The sequence below is a fragment of the Myotis brandtii genome, unplaced genomic scaffold (genome assembly GCF_000412655.1).
Source record: "Myotis brandtii unplaced genomic scaffold, ASM41265v1 scaffold14, whole genome shotgun sequence".
In the NCBI taxonomy this organism is placed as follows: Eukaryota; Metazoa; Chordata; class Mammalia; order Chiroptera; family Vespertilionidae; genus Myotis; species Myotis brandtii.
Window position 1 is genome coordinate 2,058,278 of NW_005354999.1, and position 14,897 is coordinate 2,073,174.

The 14,897-nt window shown below is 36.3% G+C and overlaps 1 protein-coding gene across 4 annotated transcripts in view; it reads right to left on the reverse strand.

Annotated features, from left to right (window-relative positions):
• The window catches only part of LOC102257980 (probable ATP-dependent RNA helicase DDX60), a 98,671-nt gene that overhangs the window by 36,426 nt on the left and 47,348 nt on the right, over positions 1–14,897 (reverse strand). For 3 of the 4 annotated variants that reach the window (XM_014535221.1, XM_014535220.1, XM_014535222.1), the window contains 6 exons: positions 14,297–14,439; positions 14,091–14,200; positions 7,393–7,497; positions 6,488–6,616; positions 4,411–4,535; positions 103–261 (listed from right to left, as the gene is read on the reverse strand). In XM_014535221.1, the coding sequence (XP_014390707.1) occupies positions 103–261; positions 4,411–4,535; positions 6,488–6,616; positions 7,393–7,497; positions 14,091–14,200; positions 14,297–14,439 (771 nt within the window). The remainder of the gene's footprint in view (positions 1–102; positions 262–4,410; positions 4,536–6,487; positions 6,617–7,392; positions 7,498–14,090; positions 14,201–14,296; positions 14,440–14,897) is intronic. The other variant, XM_014535223.1, reaches the window with a different exon arrangement.

The window sequence follows — 14,897 nt, forward strand, 5'->3', positions numbered from 1 at the left end:
ATAACTACAACTTATTTGTAACCCATTCAATGTATGTTTTCTAACGGGAACTGTGAAGTATTTCCACCTTTAAACCACCACTTTGCTTAGTTAAATACTTACATTATCTTTTGTTTTTCAATAGATTTTTTAATTTTTCGAAGTTTGTTAGCCATGTCATAGGCTTCTTTATCAGCGTTGGGAGGCCTTTCTCTCTCTTGCTTCTCCTCCAAAAAAGTGCAGACACTTCTAGCACACTTCTCTACAGCTCCTAACTTGAATCTGGAAGCAAATGAAAAGAAAGCTTGCCTTGAAAATAGTACTGTAAATACAATGCAGTCATATTTCCACCTACTGCTACCATCCTGACATATATCTATTGAGTTTTTAATATCCATCTTTATCAGTTTTATCCTGAATAGGCACACAAGGTGTTCTGGATCAGCAGACTCCTTAGTAATTACCTTATAATACATAAGAAGTTCCCCTCTGTTCCCTCCTGAGGCAACAGCAATGAGAGCCCATGGATATTTTCCCTGTCCAGTAGGGAAGGGACAGAAGACAATGAATACATTCTCTCTCTCTCTCTCTCTCTCTCTCTCTCTCTCTCTCTCCATATATATATAAATATACAGAAGAGAAATGCCTCCTCCCCTCATGAAAATTTTGCTCTTTTATTTATTTTTATTGTTGTTGTAGTTGTTCTTGTGTTTAATTGCACTTATCTTTATGTCTGTCCATAACAGACTCAAAGACCTCTACTATTGAATGAATAAGTAAATAAATAAATAAACAGATAGATAGATAAATAATATATATATATATTTCTTTTTAAAGGAGAGGGAGAGAGAGATAGAGACATCAATGATGAGAGAGAATCATTGATCGGCTGCCTCCTGCCCACCCCCACTGGTGATGAAGCCCGCAACCCAAGCATGTGCTCTGACCAGGAATCAAATCTTGACCTCATTGTTTATAGGTTGACGCTCAACCGCTGAGCCAAGCCAGCCAGGCAGTACATATTTTTAAGTTCAGATTTTGTGATGGCCAATTTTTTTGTGAACTTTAGTGCATTCTTTTTCCCCCACCAGTTTTATTGAGCTATAACTGACATACAACAGACTTCCTGGCACTTCGGTATTTAAACTAGTCTAGTCCCCCTGTAGCCATTTGGCCCATTCAGGCCTGAACAATTAACTAGGCAAATGCTACAGACCAAATTTTCCTGGTACGTGAAGAGCAAAATGTTTCTAGAGAAAGTAAAATCAAACATTCTTTATCTTCATACCACATACATTGCTCTGTACCAGGAAGCTAGGGCTTTTGACAAGAAGACTGAAACATCCACTTAAGTTGTATTACCCTATAATGCTTTATTAGTAAAATGCAGTAAATGCTATAATACTTTATTAGAAAAATGCCCGAAAGTAGCCAATAGACACGATCACTATACTCCATTATACTAACTATGGCTCACCACAGTTTGGGTCTACACAATAAAGTTTTTCCAATATAATTTGTAAGGCAAAGGGCTTTTCTAAAATGTTCACAGAAATAGCATGAAGAGAAAATGATAGCTAGTACAGAGTAAATAAATTGACACGCTGGTGAAAGAAGGATTAAGAAAGTGCCTGGCTGATGTGGTTTAGTGGTAGAGCATCAGCCTACACTCTGAAGGGTCTTGGGATTCCCGGTCAAGGGCAGGTACCTGGGTTGCATGTTCATTCCTGGCCTTAGTTGGGGTGCCGGTGGGAGGCAACCAATCCATGTATTTCTCTCACATCGATGTTTCTCTCTGTATCTCTCTTCCCCTCCCTCCCTTCCACTGTCTCTAAAAATCAATGGAAAAAATACCCTTGGGCAAGGATTAACAACAAAAAAAAGTTCAAAGAGAAAGTAGCAGTTCATGCTACATGGCAAGAAATGTCATGTAGTAGACAAAATAATAAATACAGTAAACACCATACTTACTATTGCCAGACACTATTCTCAATGTCTTAAGTATATTAACTCATTTAGTATAATACATCTCTATGAGGAAGGCACTATGAAGATCCCTATTTTGCAGATGAGAAAATGGAGAAATAAAGAGATTAAGTGACCTGCTCAAAATCTCACAGCTTGTATGGCAGAGTCCTGCCTCCAAGCCAATGTTCTTAATCTTTACATTATGTTGCTTCTCTTTTGACATGAATATAAGTTACCTATTCTGTATTAAGAAATGTAGTTTTCATCATAGTACCTCATGTATTAAAATGGATCACTTGGCCCTGACAGGTTTGGCTCAGTGGATAGAGCGTCGGCCTGCGGACTGAAAGGTCCCAGGTTCGATTTCGATCAAGGGCATGTACCTTGGTTGTGGGCATATCCCCAGTAGGAGGTGTGCAGGAGGCAGCTGATCGATGTTTCTCTCTCATCGAGTTTTCTAACTGTCTATCCCTCTCCCTTCCTCTCTGTAAAAAATCAATAAAATATATTTTTTAAAAAATAAATAAAATAAAATAAAATGGATCACTTGAAAATAACATTTCCTCTTAAATCTCTCTGATAACCTATACAGAACAAATGTCTAGAGACTGGGCCTTAGCCAATAACAGGTAGTACTATACTAAGTGATTTCATAATTTATTTTTATTTAATTCTTACCCTGACCCTATTATTTTTATCATCTTTCCTCATTTTGCAAATGAGGAAACTAAGGCTAAACACCATTAAGAAGCTGTCTAGAAGTGACAGAGCTACCAGGGAGCAGAGAAGTAGTCTCCAGACTTGGGCCTGACCTTGAAGAATGTGCTTCTAAGCACAGGCTAATACAGTCACTAAACACTAACCAGGGTCCATGCATTTTTCCCCGAGACCAGATTGGAAAAGGTTGACAAGGATGCTACTATTTGAAAATCTCCAGGAGGTACAGATTGAGCCCTGACAAAGCCTCAAATTTGTTGATGAGCTGGGGCTTTTTAGGACTAAATACAACTGTATAAGACCAAGGATTTACACAGTATGCCTTGTAGAGAACCCAAACTTCCATAAAGATATGCCAAAACTCAGCAACTCAAGCAGAATTAAACATTTGATGTTTTTGTGAAATACTGTACTTTCAAATATTTTAATTTTGTATATCTATATAAAAAATGAATCCAGTTATTTTTGGCAATTAGACCTTCAGAAATATCCCAGAGGTTCTAAATCATGTTTGTTTCTAACTGAAACCTGTAACCATGCTTGAAAATAAAGAAGGTGAGCTGTATAAATTCTTGGTTCAAAATTTTCTTTTTCTTGTCTCAACAAAACAAAGGTAAAGGAACAATGTTATTGCATTATCCAAACACAGCCATATATTCAATTAACAACATTATTTTAAATAAACATCACCAATGATGATTCATTACTATTTGTCTCTTCATGTGTGAACAAATGTCATTAAACTTTGCCACTTGAGCAAGACTCTGTGGCCTTATTTATATATAGCTTCCATGTCTTAAAGTAGTTTGAAACTGTCAAAAGTAAATAAAATATTCCATTTTGATCCCAAAATGAATAGATCTCCAAATCTAGGATATAGTATTATTCATTTAATGAATTATACTTTGGTATAAGTTATACTTGATCAAAACTGGACAATTACATTCAATGTTAAGCTGTTTCATGTCTATAAGAATATAAAATTTATCAAGGTATCAATGCCTGTAAGTTATAGTTCTCATAATTATAAATTAAAATAATAAAATATCCCACCAATAAATATTCTAGCTTATTGTAAGAATACTTTAATTTTATGTGGGATGCTTGCACACATAAACTTTCAATTTGTTTTTCAAAGTCCCTAGGAATTTACTAAATCTACATATTTACTGAACCTAGGCATTTAACAAGACTTAGATAAAAATACAAGAGTAAAAAAAAAAAAAAACAACAAGAAATGGAGAAGGGTATTAAATAAAGAAGGTAATTTTTAATAACACAAGTGAAAATATTTTGTTAAGAATTAGATTAGAGCCCGGCTAGCATGGCTCAGTGGTTGAGCATCCAACTATGAACCAGAAGGTCACGTTTTGATTCCCAGTCAAGGCACCTGGGGTGCTGGCTCACTACCAGTGTGGGGCATGCAGGAAGCAGCCGATTGATGATTCTCTCCCAACATCTCCCTCTCTCTCTCTCTCTCTCTCTCTCTCTCTCTCTCTCTCTCCTCTTCCTCTCTGAAATCAATTTTAAAAAATTAGACTAGAAAGGTGTATTTTTAAATTCACTCTTAGAACAAATGGGCACCAAAAATAGTAATGAATACTATATTACAATAGTAAAGTTAGTAAAACTTTCCTCAATTTAAAGTAATGAGTATAATACAAATTACAAATAAAAGCAATTTGATTTAAATGACTAATGCCCAATAAATTTAATTTAAAAATAAAATTAAAATAAATGACTTACAAAAAAATTAGTGCTGGTAACTTCTCCATTTTCCTAAGCTTTTCAACGAGAAGTGGGAACATTTGTATCATGTTTTCTGAACTAGAAACTGGTTTGGGACTAAGATTCCTCAGGACCTGTTTGGCCTGCAGTAATAAAAAAAGAATTTATTTGTTTTAAGTTCTGAAGAATAAAGAAAGAAATTTTTACTTTTGACTAAAATATTTTCATTGTTGTTTAATCTATGTTGCTATGATCTTTAAAGTAATATATGATAAAAATAATACATATTAATTATATCATAAACCTTCGCAAAGAATCCTCAAAGAAGTTTACAAATCAACAACTAGAGAACAAAAAGATAATTGGTAACATATGTACACAGACATATGTGCAATATAAAATGCAATTTTTTAGCAAAATAAATCAGTTTTGTAAGTAATACTGATTTCACTATGGCAGGAGGTAGGGTGAACTTGTTTTTCTCCATGTCATGTAGAAAAATTATTTCCAAATACATTTTAAAAATTTGTAATGACAAAATATGCAGAAAAAAAATATAAGTAAACTAGAGGCCCGGTGAATGAAATTCGTGTGTGTGTGTGTGTGTGTGTGTATGTCCCTCAGCTCAGCCTGCATCCTCTCCAATCTGGGACCCATTGAGGGATGTCCGACTGCCTGTTTATGACCAATCCCACAATCCAGGGCTGCTGGCTCCCAACCGCTTACTTGCCTGCCTTCCTGATTGCCCCTAACCACTTCTGCCTGCCAGCCTGATCACCCCCAACCACTCCTCTGCCAGCCTGATCAACGCCTAACTGCTCCCCTGCCGGCCCTATTGCCCCTAACTGCCCTCCCCTGCTGGCCTGGTCCCCCCCAACTGCCCTCCCCTGTAGGCCTGGTCCCCCCCCAACTGTCCTCCCCTGCTGGCCTGATCCCCCCAACTGCCCTTTCCTGCTGGCCATCTTGTGTCCACATGGAGCGGCCATCTTTGACCTCATGTGGGTGGCCATCTTGTGTGTTGGAGTGATGGTCAATTTGCATATTACCTCTTTATTAGATAGGAGGATTAGCCCTGGTTCAGTTGGTTGAAGTATCATCCCCTATACAGTAAGGTTGTGGTTCGATTCCCGGTCAGGGCACATACCTACATTGCAGGACCGGGCGCATACGGGAGGCAAGCGGCCATCTTTGACCTCATGTGGGTGGCCATCTTGTGTGTTGGAGTGATGGTCAATTTGCATATTACCTCTTTATTAGATAGGAGGATTAGCCCTGGTTCAGTTGGTTGAAGTATCATCCCCTATACAGTAAGGTTGTGGTTCGATTCCCGGTCAGGGCACATACCTACATTGCAGGACCGGGCGCATACGGGAGGCAACCAATTAATGTTTCTCTCACAATGATGCTTCTCTCTCTCTTTCTTCCTTCCTCTCTCTTTAAAATCTATAAAATTAACATATACTCAGGTGAGAATTTTTTAAAAGTAATTAAATTATATTATGTTTCTGAATGGGGAGAGATCATCTAAGTTAAAATATAATAGAAAAAAATCACATGAGAAAAGTCTAATATAATATATATCACTCCCCCAAAATCAGAAACATCAATATGTGGCAATAAAACAAACTTCAAAAATATAAAGACCAGTGATTACTTAAAATAAATATGCATAACTTCTCTGACTCCAGGTGAAGGTTTCAATACACAAATAGTTTATACAAATTAAAATTTCAAAGCATTAAAAATATCCAAGACAATAAAAGAGTAAAAGAGTCTTCTCAGCTACTGTTAACTATGATTCCAATAGCTATGTTGCCACAGCCCCAAGAACACTGACTCGGTGGATAGTGACACATCCGTTCTTAAGCGTTAAAACATCTATCAGGAACGAATAGCTTTTGTCACATGCTATAGGAGACAAAGATCAATTTCCTGCCTTTCCTTTTATTTTACCACAGAATCACTAGACATTGTGTTCAGCTTATAATCCTAAAATGAAAATTAAAGATGAAAACCCCAGAAAATAGTAATGACTGAACAAAATAACTCAAGAAAACGGAGAGGGTACTTCACCAAAAATATGTGTGGAAATTACCTCCTCTACATTGCCATTTTTAATCCAATTTGTTAATTCTGCCTTTAAGCTCTCTTCATATTTCCTAGCATCCATCTTCTTGATGACTACTTTATTCTTAAAATGAATGAAATTCTCTGGACACAACTCCTTGAAAAGAAATGCCACAAAATTAAATAAAATCATAAAGAAAAAACAAAACAAAAAAACCCTCAAAGATGTTTCTCAATTATGCATTTCATAGACAGTATTATAAGCTACTTGAAAGTACAGGCCGTTGAACTTCTTTTTCCCCCATAGTTTCTACTACAGAATCCTAGTAAAATAAAAGAGCTCTCAAAAGGAAAGAATGCAGAGCAAAGCCAAATAGATAAAAACGGGCAGCAATTAGAGCAGCAGTGGGCAAACTATGGCCCGCGGGCCGGATCCGGCCCGTTTGAAATGAATAAAACTAAAAAAAAAAAAAAAAGACCGTACACTTTTATGTAATGATGTTTACTTTGAATTTATATTAGTTCACACAAACACTCCATCCATGCTTTTGTTCCGGCCCTCCCGTCCAGTTTAAGAACCCATTGTGGCCCTCGAGTCAAAAAGTTTGCCCACCCCTGAATTAGAGCATAGGGAAGGGAGGAGAGTACAATGAAAGAACATGGAAGTACATAAATCCGAGATGTAAGAGGAGGCTACAATATCTCAGAAACTGAAAGAACAAATATTTTCAGGAATTCGATGACATTCCATCTCATTAAAGTAAATCATATAATGTTCGAATGAAAAATGTCTGAGAAGTGGCAATTGTATTTTAGAAAGAGTCCATTGATAATTTTAAGAGATCAGAGGCAAGGGTAAGAGTTTGTCTTTCTGAAAGCAATGTTACCATCCACGATAACAGAATTCAAATTAATTGCATAATTATTAGTTACCTGGGCCCTGGGCCAACTTTTCCAGAATTCAAACATGGTGTCATAAAGCTGGATGGTTTCTCGAGGCGAAAGCATAAGATCAGAAGGGAATCCATACCTTTCAATCTACGATTAAAATTAAATTGAAATTTTTAATATTCCTTTTATTTCATGTTCAAACCTTTGCCTCATAGTCACTATCATGAACACAAAGACATTGAAAGGCACTTAGCTAAAATGTTCAAGTGTTGGTAAGTGCTAGATGCAGAAAAAAAAAATACTAACCAAGAGTGTCCCTGATTTACTGAATAGGGGAAAAAAAGGGCCTCCAAAAAGTTTTTGGTATTTTCTAAGACCTTTTAATTCAAATCAGAGTACTAGGAAGCTAAAATATTTGTGGACTCAGTTTGGATAAAAGGAAAAAAAAAACAAGACCTCTATTCAGCAGCTGAAACTTAAATTGGTTTAATTATGAACATGATTATTTGCTTTGAGGACCAAACCAGGCTAAAAGTTGCCAATTTTATTGGCCTCAGTTCTAAGATGATGGGTCATCTTTAAAACTAAGCCTATCAGAGCCCAGATATAAACCCACCCCTTTAAGTCAATTAATTTTTTACAAAGGAGGCAAAAACATACAATAGAGTAAAGATAGTCTACCCAATAAGTGGTGTTTGGGAATACCTGCAAAAAAACAAAACAAAAAAACAAACCAGAACACCTTCTTATACCATACACAAGAATAAACTAAAAATGGATTAAACACTTAAATGTTAAATTCAAAACCACAAACATCCTAGACGAAAACATAGGCAGTAAAATTGCAGACATTTCTCATAGTAATATTCTTTCTGATATATTTCATCAGGCAAGGAAAACAAAAGAAAAAATAAACAAATGGGACTACATCAAACTAAAGAGTTTTTGCACAGCAAACCATCAACAATATAAAAAGACAACCCACTGAATGAGAGAACATATTTACCAATGATACACCTGATAAGGGCTTAATATCCAAAATTTATAAAGAACTTATACAACAAAATATCAAAAACAAATAAACAATCCAATTTAAAAATGAGCAAAGGACCTCAAAAGACACTTCTCCAAAGAGACTTTCATGGCCAATAGGCATATGAAAAGATGTTCAATGTCAATAATTATTAGAGAAATGCTAATTAAAATCACATCACCTCACACCTGCCAGAATGGCTATCATCAATAAATCAACAAATTACAAGTGCTGGTGAGGATGTGGATAAAAGGGAATTCAGTTGGTGGGAATGCAGATTGGTGCAGCCACTGTGGAAAGCAGTATGGAATTACCTCAAAAAAAAACAACAACAAAAAAAAAACAACAAACACCAGAAAATGGACCTGCCTTATAACCCAGCAATTCCACTTCAGGGAATTTAGCTGAAGAAACCTGAAATAGTAATTCAAAGGAATATAGGCACCCCTATGTTCATTGCAGCATTGTTTACAATAGCCAAGATTTGGAAGCCAGCCAAGTGCCCATCAGTAGATGAGTGGATAACAGAGACTATTTACCCAATAGAATGCTGCTTGGCCATAAAAAAGAAAAAAATCATACCCTTTGTGACAGCATGGATGAACCTGGAGAGCATTATGCTAAGTGAAATAAGCCAGTCAGAGAAAGACAAGTACCATATGATTTCCCTCATATGTGGAATTTAATGAACAAAATGAACGAACAAGCAAAATAGAAACAGACTCATAGATAGAGGACAGGCTGACACCTGTCAGGTCAGGCAGATGGTGGAGGGATGGAGCAAAAGAGGGAAAAAAAAAAGATAAAATTCATGAACTTGGACAACGATGTGGTAATTGCTGGGGGGAGGAGGAAAGGGGGAGGTGAGGGGGTATGAGGAGATAAATGGTGATGGACAGAGAACTGACTTGAGGTGGCGAGCACACAGTTCAGTGTACAGATGATATGCTGTAGAATTGTACACCTGAAACTGTATAATTTTGTTAAACATTGTCACTCCAATATGTTCAAAATATAAAAATGAAACTAAGGCTATCATATTACTTTTAAGACACTCAAGGACACTTCTCCTCAGGTCACTTGGTTCTACTTTAAGCCTTCCGGATATGTATGCCATTTATTTTTCCACAAATATTTTAAAAGTATAAATAAAAAATTACTGCTCTCAAAAAGTATGCATTGTATTATTTTCTACTGGTTTCAAACTACTATTGCTACAAATCAATTGCCTGGGAGACTATGATCCCTGAGATGTTAATAGGTATTCTTCAAAAGAAAAGAAGGGAACATCAGTCAACAATAAAAATAAAGTTTAAAAATAAAATAAGATGTCAACCCCCCCCAAAGAAAAAAAGAAAGGAGGTGTGTGTTTTCACAAGTGTCTGATTAAACACACTTTAAGATTTCCCATTGCAAACATTAAATCTCAAAAAAAAAGAACTACAGGCAGATTTGTCCAAAATTATTTGAAAATAGGATACTTGTTTTAGTAAATAGCTGTTAACACGTTGGAAACTCTGGGATAAAAAAAAGCCATTCCCACTACAACACAGTTGAAAAAAAAATGTTTGGTAGAATGAAAAGTCGGTAGACTTTGAGTCAGAAAATGTAGTTCTAATTCCGCTATAAATGCTAGTTTCTCATCAATAAATAGGAATTAAAATATCTGTACTCCCACTTTACAGACTGTAGTAAAATCAGATAGGATAAATGTATCAGCACATGTTTTTTAAATTTTTAAAACTAGTAAATGAAGAAGTCCTGAAGATCTAATGTACACTATAGTAATTATAGACAACAATGCTGTATTACAAGCACCAAACATGCTGAGATGAGATCTAATTATTCCCACCACAAAAAGAAATTATAATTATGTGACTTGGTTGAGGTCTTAGCTAAGGCTACAATGACATTCATATTGCAGTATATAAATGAATCAAATCAACACACTGTATACCTTAAGCTTACACAATATTATAAGTCAAATATATTTCAATTAAAAATCAATTAGTCTTGTAAAAACTATAGGATGCAAACAATTACATGGAGTCATCATTTAGCATCTCTCAGTCTGAGCACTGAAAGCTAGCTTGATAGTAAGGACCCATTTATGTCAAAATAGCAAATTAATATATTATTTTGGAACATTAGCATTTTATTCTCTTATTATTACTACCTTGAAGTGGTAATTTATTTTGCCTAAATTAAAATAAAAACATAAAATAAATCCAAGATTTATCATAATTTTCAAGATTAAATCTTCTATTATGGTAACTAGAGTGGTTATGATTTCTTAAGTCTCTTTGCCTTGTTCAAAAGTCTGAGCTTCCTCATTTCTAAAACAGAGGACAATTCTGCCTATGACAGAGATTTGTTGTAGGAATTAAGTTAGATAATATATATAATAGGCTCAGTAAAATACCTGGCACATAGTTGATGCCCCAACTGTCAATGAGATTGATTAATCAACATATAGTTCTTAATTTTAAAAATCATATTAAGAATTCTATGGCCAAAAGCTGTGAATTTAATTTGGTTTTCCTCCACTATAAAATAATGAGCTGGCAAAAACTGAGCCAGTCTAGATAAAAAAGAAAGAGAAATAAAAGGTCACAGTGTATTATACAATTGTACACTTGTAACTTACTTAATGTCATAAACCAATGTCACTCCATAAACTTAATTTTTTTAAAAGTCATAGATTTGCATCCTTCTTCACTTGTAAGCACATGGTATTATACCATGATATTATTTTTGCAAAGTGCATTGTCTCTGACTCTGTAGGGGATGGTAAACACTGATCGTGCTGAACAGAGATAGGCAACAGTTCTTTCAAGGACTTCCTGGGGCTGAGCTGTCCAGGAGCCAGCAGCTGTTCCTGTGTGGCATAATTGGTGGCAAAGGCCAAACTCTACTCTTTGCCAGAAGCAAGCCTTATGTGGATGGAAGGCAATTCTCTCCCCTCAGTTGGATTAAGGTCAGCTCCTCATTAGCCCCACCCCTTTCCTTCTGAAACCATTTCTATGATAGAGCTACAGAGGAGATGACCAAACTGGGTGGTTCTTCTCTTTATGTTGCCACAATGTATTATGCTTTTTCTTGCCACTCAGTTCTTTCATATTAATCTGAAATATAATACACAATGATTTGCTCATTTGGAAAGGTCTACTTGCTTTATATCCCTGCTACTTTAGGAAGTATCCTACATAAACACATGCTTCATACACAGCTGTCAAAACACAGTTAATAATGTCTACACCTTTGTGTCCATCCTGTATTCCTGTGGCAAAAGTCTAGAAGTCTTAAGAAGACTCATTCAGCACCATGACCTTTGCAGAAGTCATATGGGGTCAGAGCACACTGTAGCAGTTCCACTGCTTTCCAGTTATTCCATTAATAGCTACTGAAAATAGAGGAAAGGCACTTGGACCAAAATGCCAATCTTGTCAACTACTCCAAACCACTGGACTCGTTGCTACTCCACGATAACCTGCCTTGAACCATCCAACTCAAAATAAAATAATTTTTTAAAATACTATGCTGCTTTTAAAATGCCAGGTAATGATGGGGGTGGGGGGACAGGGAAGAAGAGAGAAAGAATTCTTTTATTATTTATGTGTGGCTTTTCATCTATATTCTAGTTTGGGGTTTAGGTTAGGTCACTGGAATTTTAGCCATATTTTTGTTTTATTTCAGTTTTGGATTGGGCCACTGCAGCACAAAAGAGAAACATCCAAAATAAAATCCAATGAGAAAATCACCATCATTAGGATTCATTCAGTTGCTTTTAGAAGCCATTGCATCATAGCCCAAATGCTATAAAGTTATTCTCATTCATCCCCTCATTCAGGTATTTCTTCAACTGGTCATTCAGAATACTGGGTTAACCAGAGCTTGAATGGGCATTCCTAGGAACAGGAGGAGAGAGCAAGCTCTGGAATCAATCTGAGATTGCATCCCAGCCCCACCACTCACTTGGTGCAACAGTGAGTTATTCAATTGTCTATGCTTCACCTTCCTCATTTAGGAAATGGGAATATTAATATGGTAGCCATGCTAAAATTGTTGTGATTGTTAGAAGAGACAAAATATGCAAAATTATTCGAACACAAAGTAAGTGCAACAAGCCTCTAGTATTAATTAAAGACTGGCTATCTTTATTTAATACTAGAGGCTTGGTGCATGAATTCATGCATGGGTGGGGTCCCTCGGCCTGGCCAGCAACTGGGGCCGATCAGGGCCATCTAGTCCAGTCCAGGGTGGGGGAGGGATCATGGGAGATTGGCCAGCTGCAGGAGGTTGGAGGTGGGAGCACATTGATCCCTGGGGGCAGCTCCTGCATTGAGCATCTGCCCCCTGGTGGTCAGTGCGCATCATAGCTACCGACGGTCAATAGGTCGTTTGGTCGACCAGTCGTAATGGTTGCTTAGGCTTTTATATATATAGGTAAATGTAGTAAGCACTTTTATATACACAGCAGTTTGTTAGGGACTAAGGACACAACATGTGTCTTCGTGGAGTTATTCTAGTAAGATAAAGAAGACATGCATGTGAACAGGTTTAGCAGCAAGCTGGCCATGATTATTGTCATATAAGAAATACAGAAAAGGTGCTATGGAGAGGTTATTACATCCAGCTAAGAAAGTCACAGGAGGATTCTAAATTGGTTTCACATTAGAAGAGTCAAAAGAGGTGAACAGGTTCTGGACAACTAGCATTTGACATCTGGGGTAAAATGTTCCAGGAACAATATAAGTAATGAGGGCATGGAGGTAAGATACATCAAGTGGATAAATGGAAAGGACTTTGGAGCCAGGTCATAGAAGAAGCCACGCTAGGAGCTGTGTGCATTTAGCCATTTCCAAAGGAAAGCTACTGCAGTCTTGGCAAAATCAGAATTATCTTTATTACTGATTTATCTAAATTAGCTTGGTGGATCCAGAAATACCATGTAGGCAGGACATGGAATTAATTCCTGTGCCATCTAAAGTTTCATGTGCCTTAAAAATTGTCATATTAGAAGGCTTAATGTGACAACAAAATTCAGAATATATTTAATTTGCCAGATCTTGGAAGGAAGACAAACTATTAACTAATTATCACTTTGAGAAGCAACCAGAGCTTGAATAAGCCATTCCTGGGAATAGGATGAGAAAGGAAGAAAAGTGCACAAGAAAATTAAGAAGCCTTCTCCCACTCAAATCCCAGCACTAAAATGAAGTCCTCTTATGACTTCTATGTTATTGCTTCACTGCTAAAAAACCATGTTGTGATTAATAAGCTAGTGAAAAGTCTGTTTTCCTTGTTTAACCTAATTCATGATGCTCAGATTCTCACATGGGCTGGATATTGTCCATGTGTATTTGTAGCCACACTAAGAGAAGACTTAGTTTCAGAGAAGTGGACAGGTAGACAGGGGCGCTAAAAGAAAGAAAATGGGCAAAGATAATGTCCAAGGATAAATAAAATTAACCAAAAAAAATATTTCAGGTTAAAAGTTTCAGTTATTTTTAAGCTTTATGGATGCAGACACTATTAAAGAAAGAATGAAAACTATAAAATTATTCTTGTGACTTTCAAAACTAAGTTTCAATATCTGTTATACAGCATCTATATCTCAATTCTGCTAAGTTTCAACTAGGCATCTTTTCAACTGTGATATATACTTTATATTACTAGGAACAAAGATGGCTGAAGTATTACTTACATGCTCTGTTGTTAGTGCGGCACACGGGTGAAAATGATCAAAGTAAATGTCATTATGTTTTACCGAACATATATGTTTCTCTAAATCATTGTATCTCTCTCCATAGAGCACTAAAAATGAAGAGCGAGAATTTCCAAATGAATAAACACACGACTGGGATAATTTTAAAGTACAAAATAAAACTCCCAAGGATGTATCCAACATACCAAGTCTAACTTTATATGATTGCTTCATTTGAAAGTGGTCTTTGTGAAAATTGGCACGATAGCCAGCATTTCTTTTAGAAGCAGTGTTCTTTTCTATTATATTGTCTGCTTGTTTCCAGTACCATTTTATCGATTGTAGCCACCTTAAACATAAATTTACATATTATTTAGGCATAACATGAAACTACTTTCTGTGATATAATATTTTTAATAACAAAAATGTCATGTGCCTTAAAAATTGTACTTAAGGGAATAATAGGCTCTGAAACCTGACACATTGAGATTGAATCCCAACCTCCTTACTACTGGCTATGACTGTTGTTAGATCACTTAATATCTCTAAGCCTCATTTCCTACATTTTAAAATGAAAATAATAATAGTAGTTTTGGGCCCAGCTGGCATGGCTCAGTGATTGAATGTTGACCTATGAACCAAGAGGTCACGGTTCAATTCCCGGTCAGGGCACATGCCCGGGTTGCAGGCTCGATCCCCAGTGTGGGGCATGTAGGAGGCAACCGATCAATGATTCTCCCTCATCATTGATGTTTCTATCTCTCTCTCCCTCTCCCTTCCTCTCTGAAATCAATAAAAATTAAAATA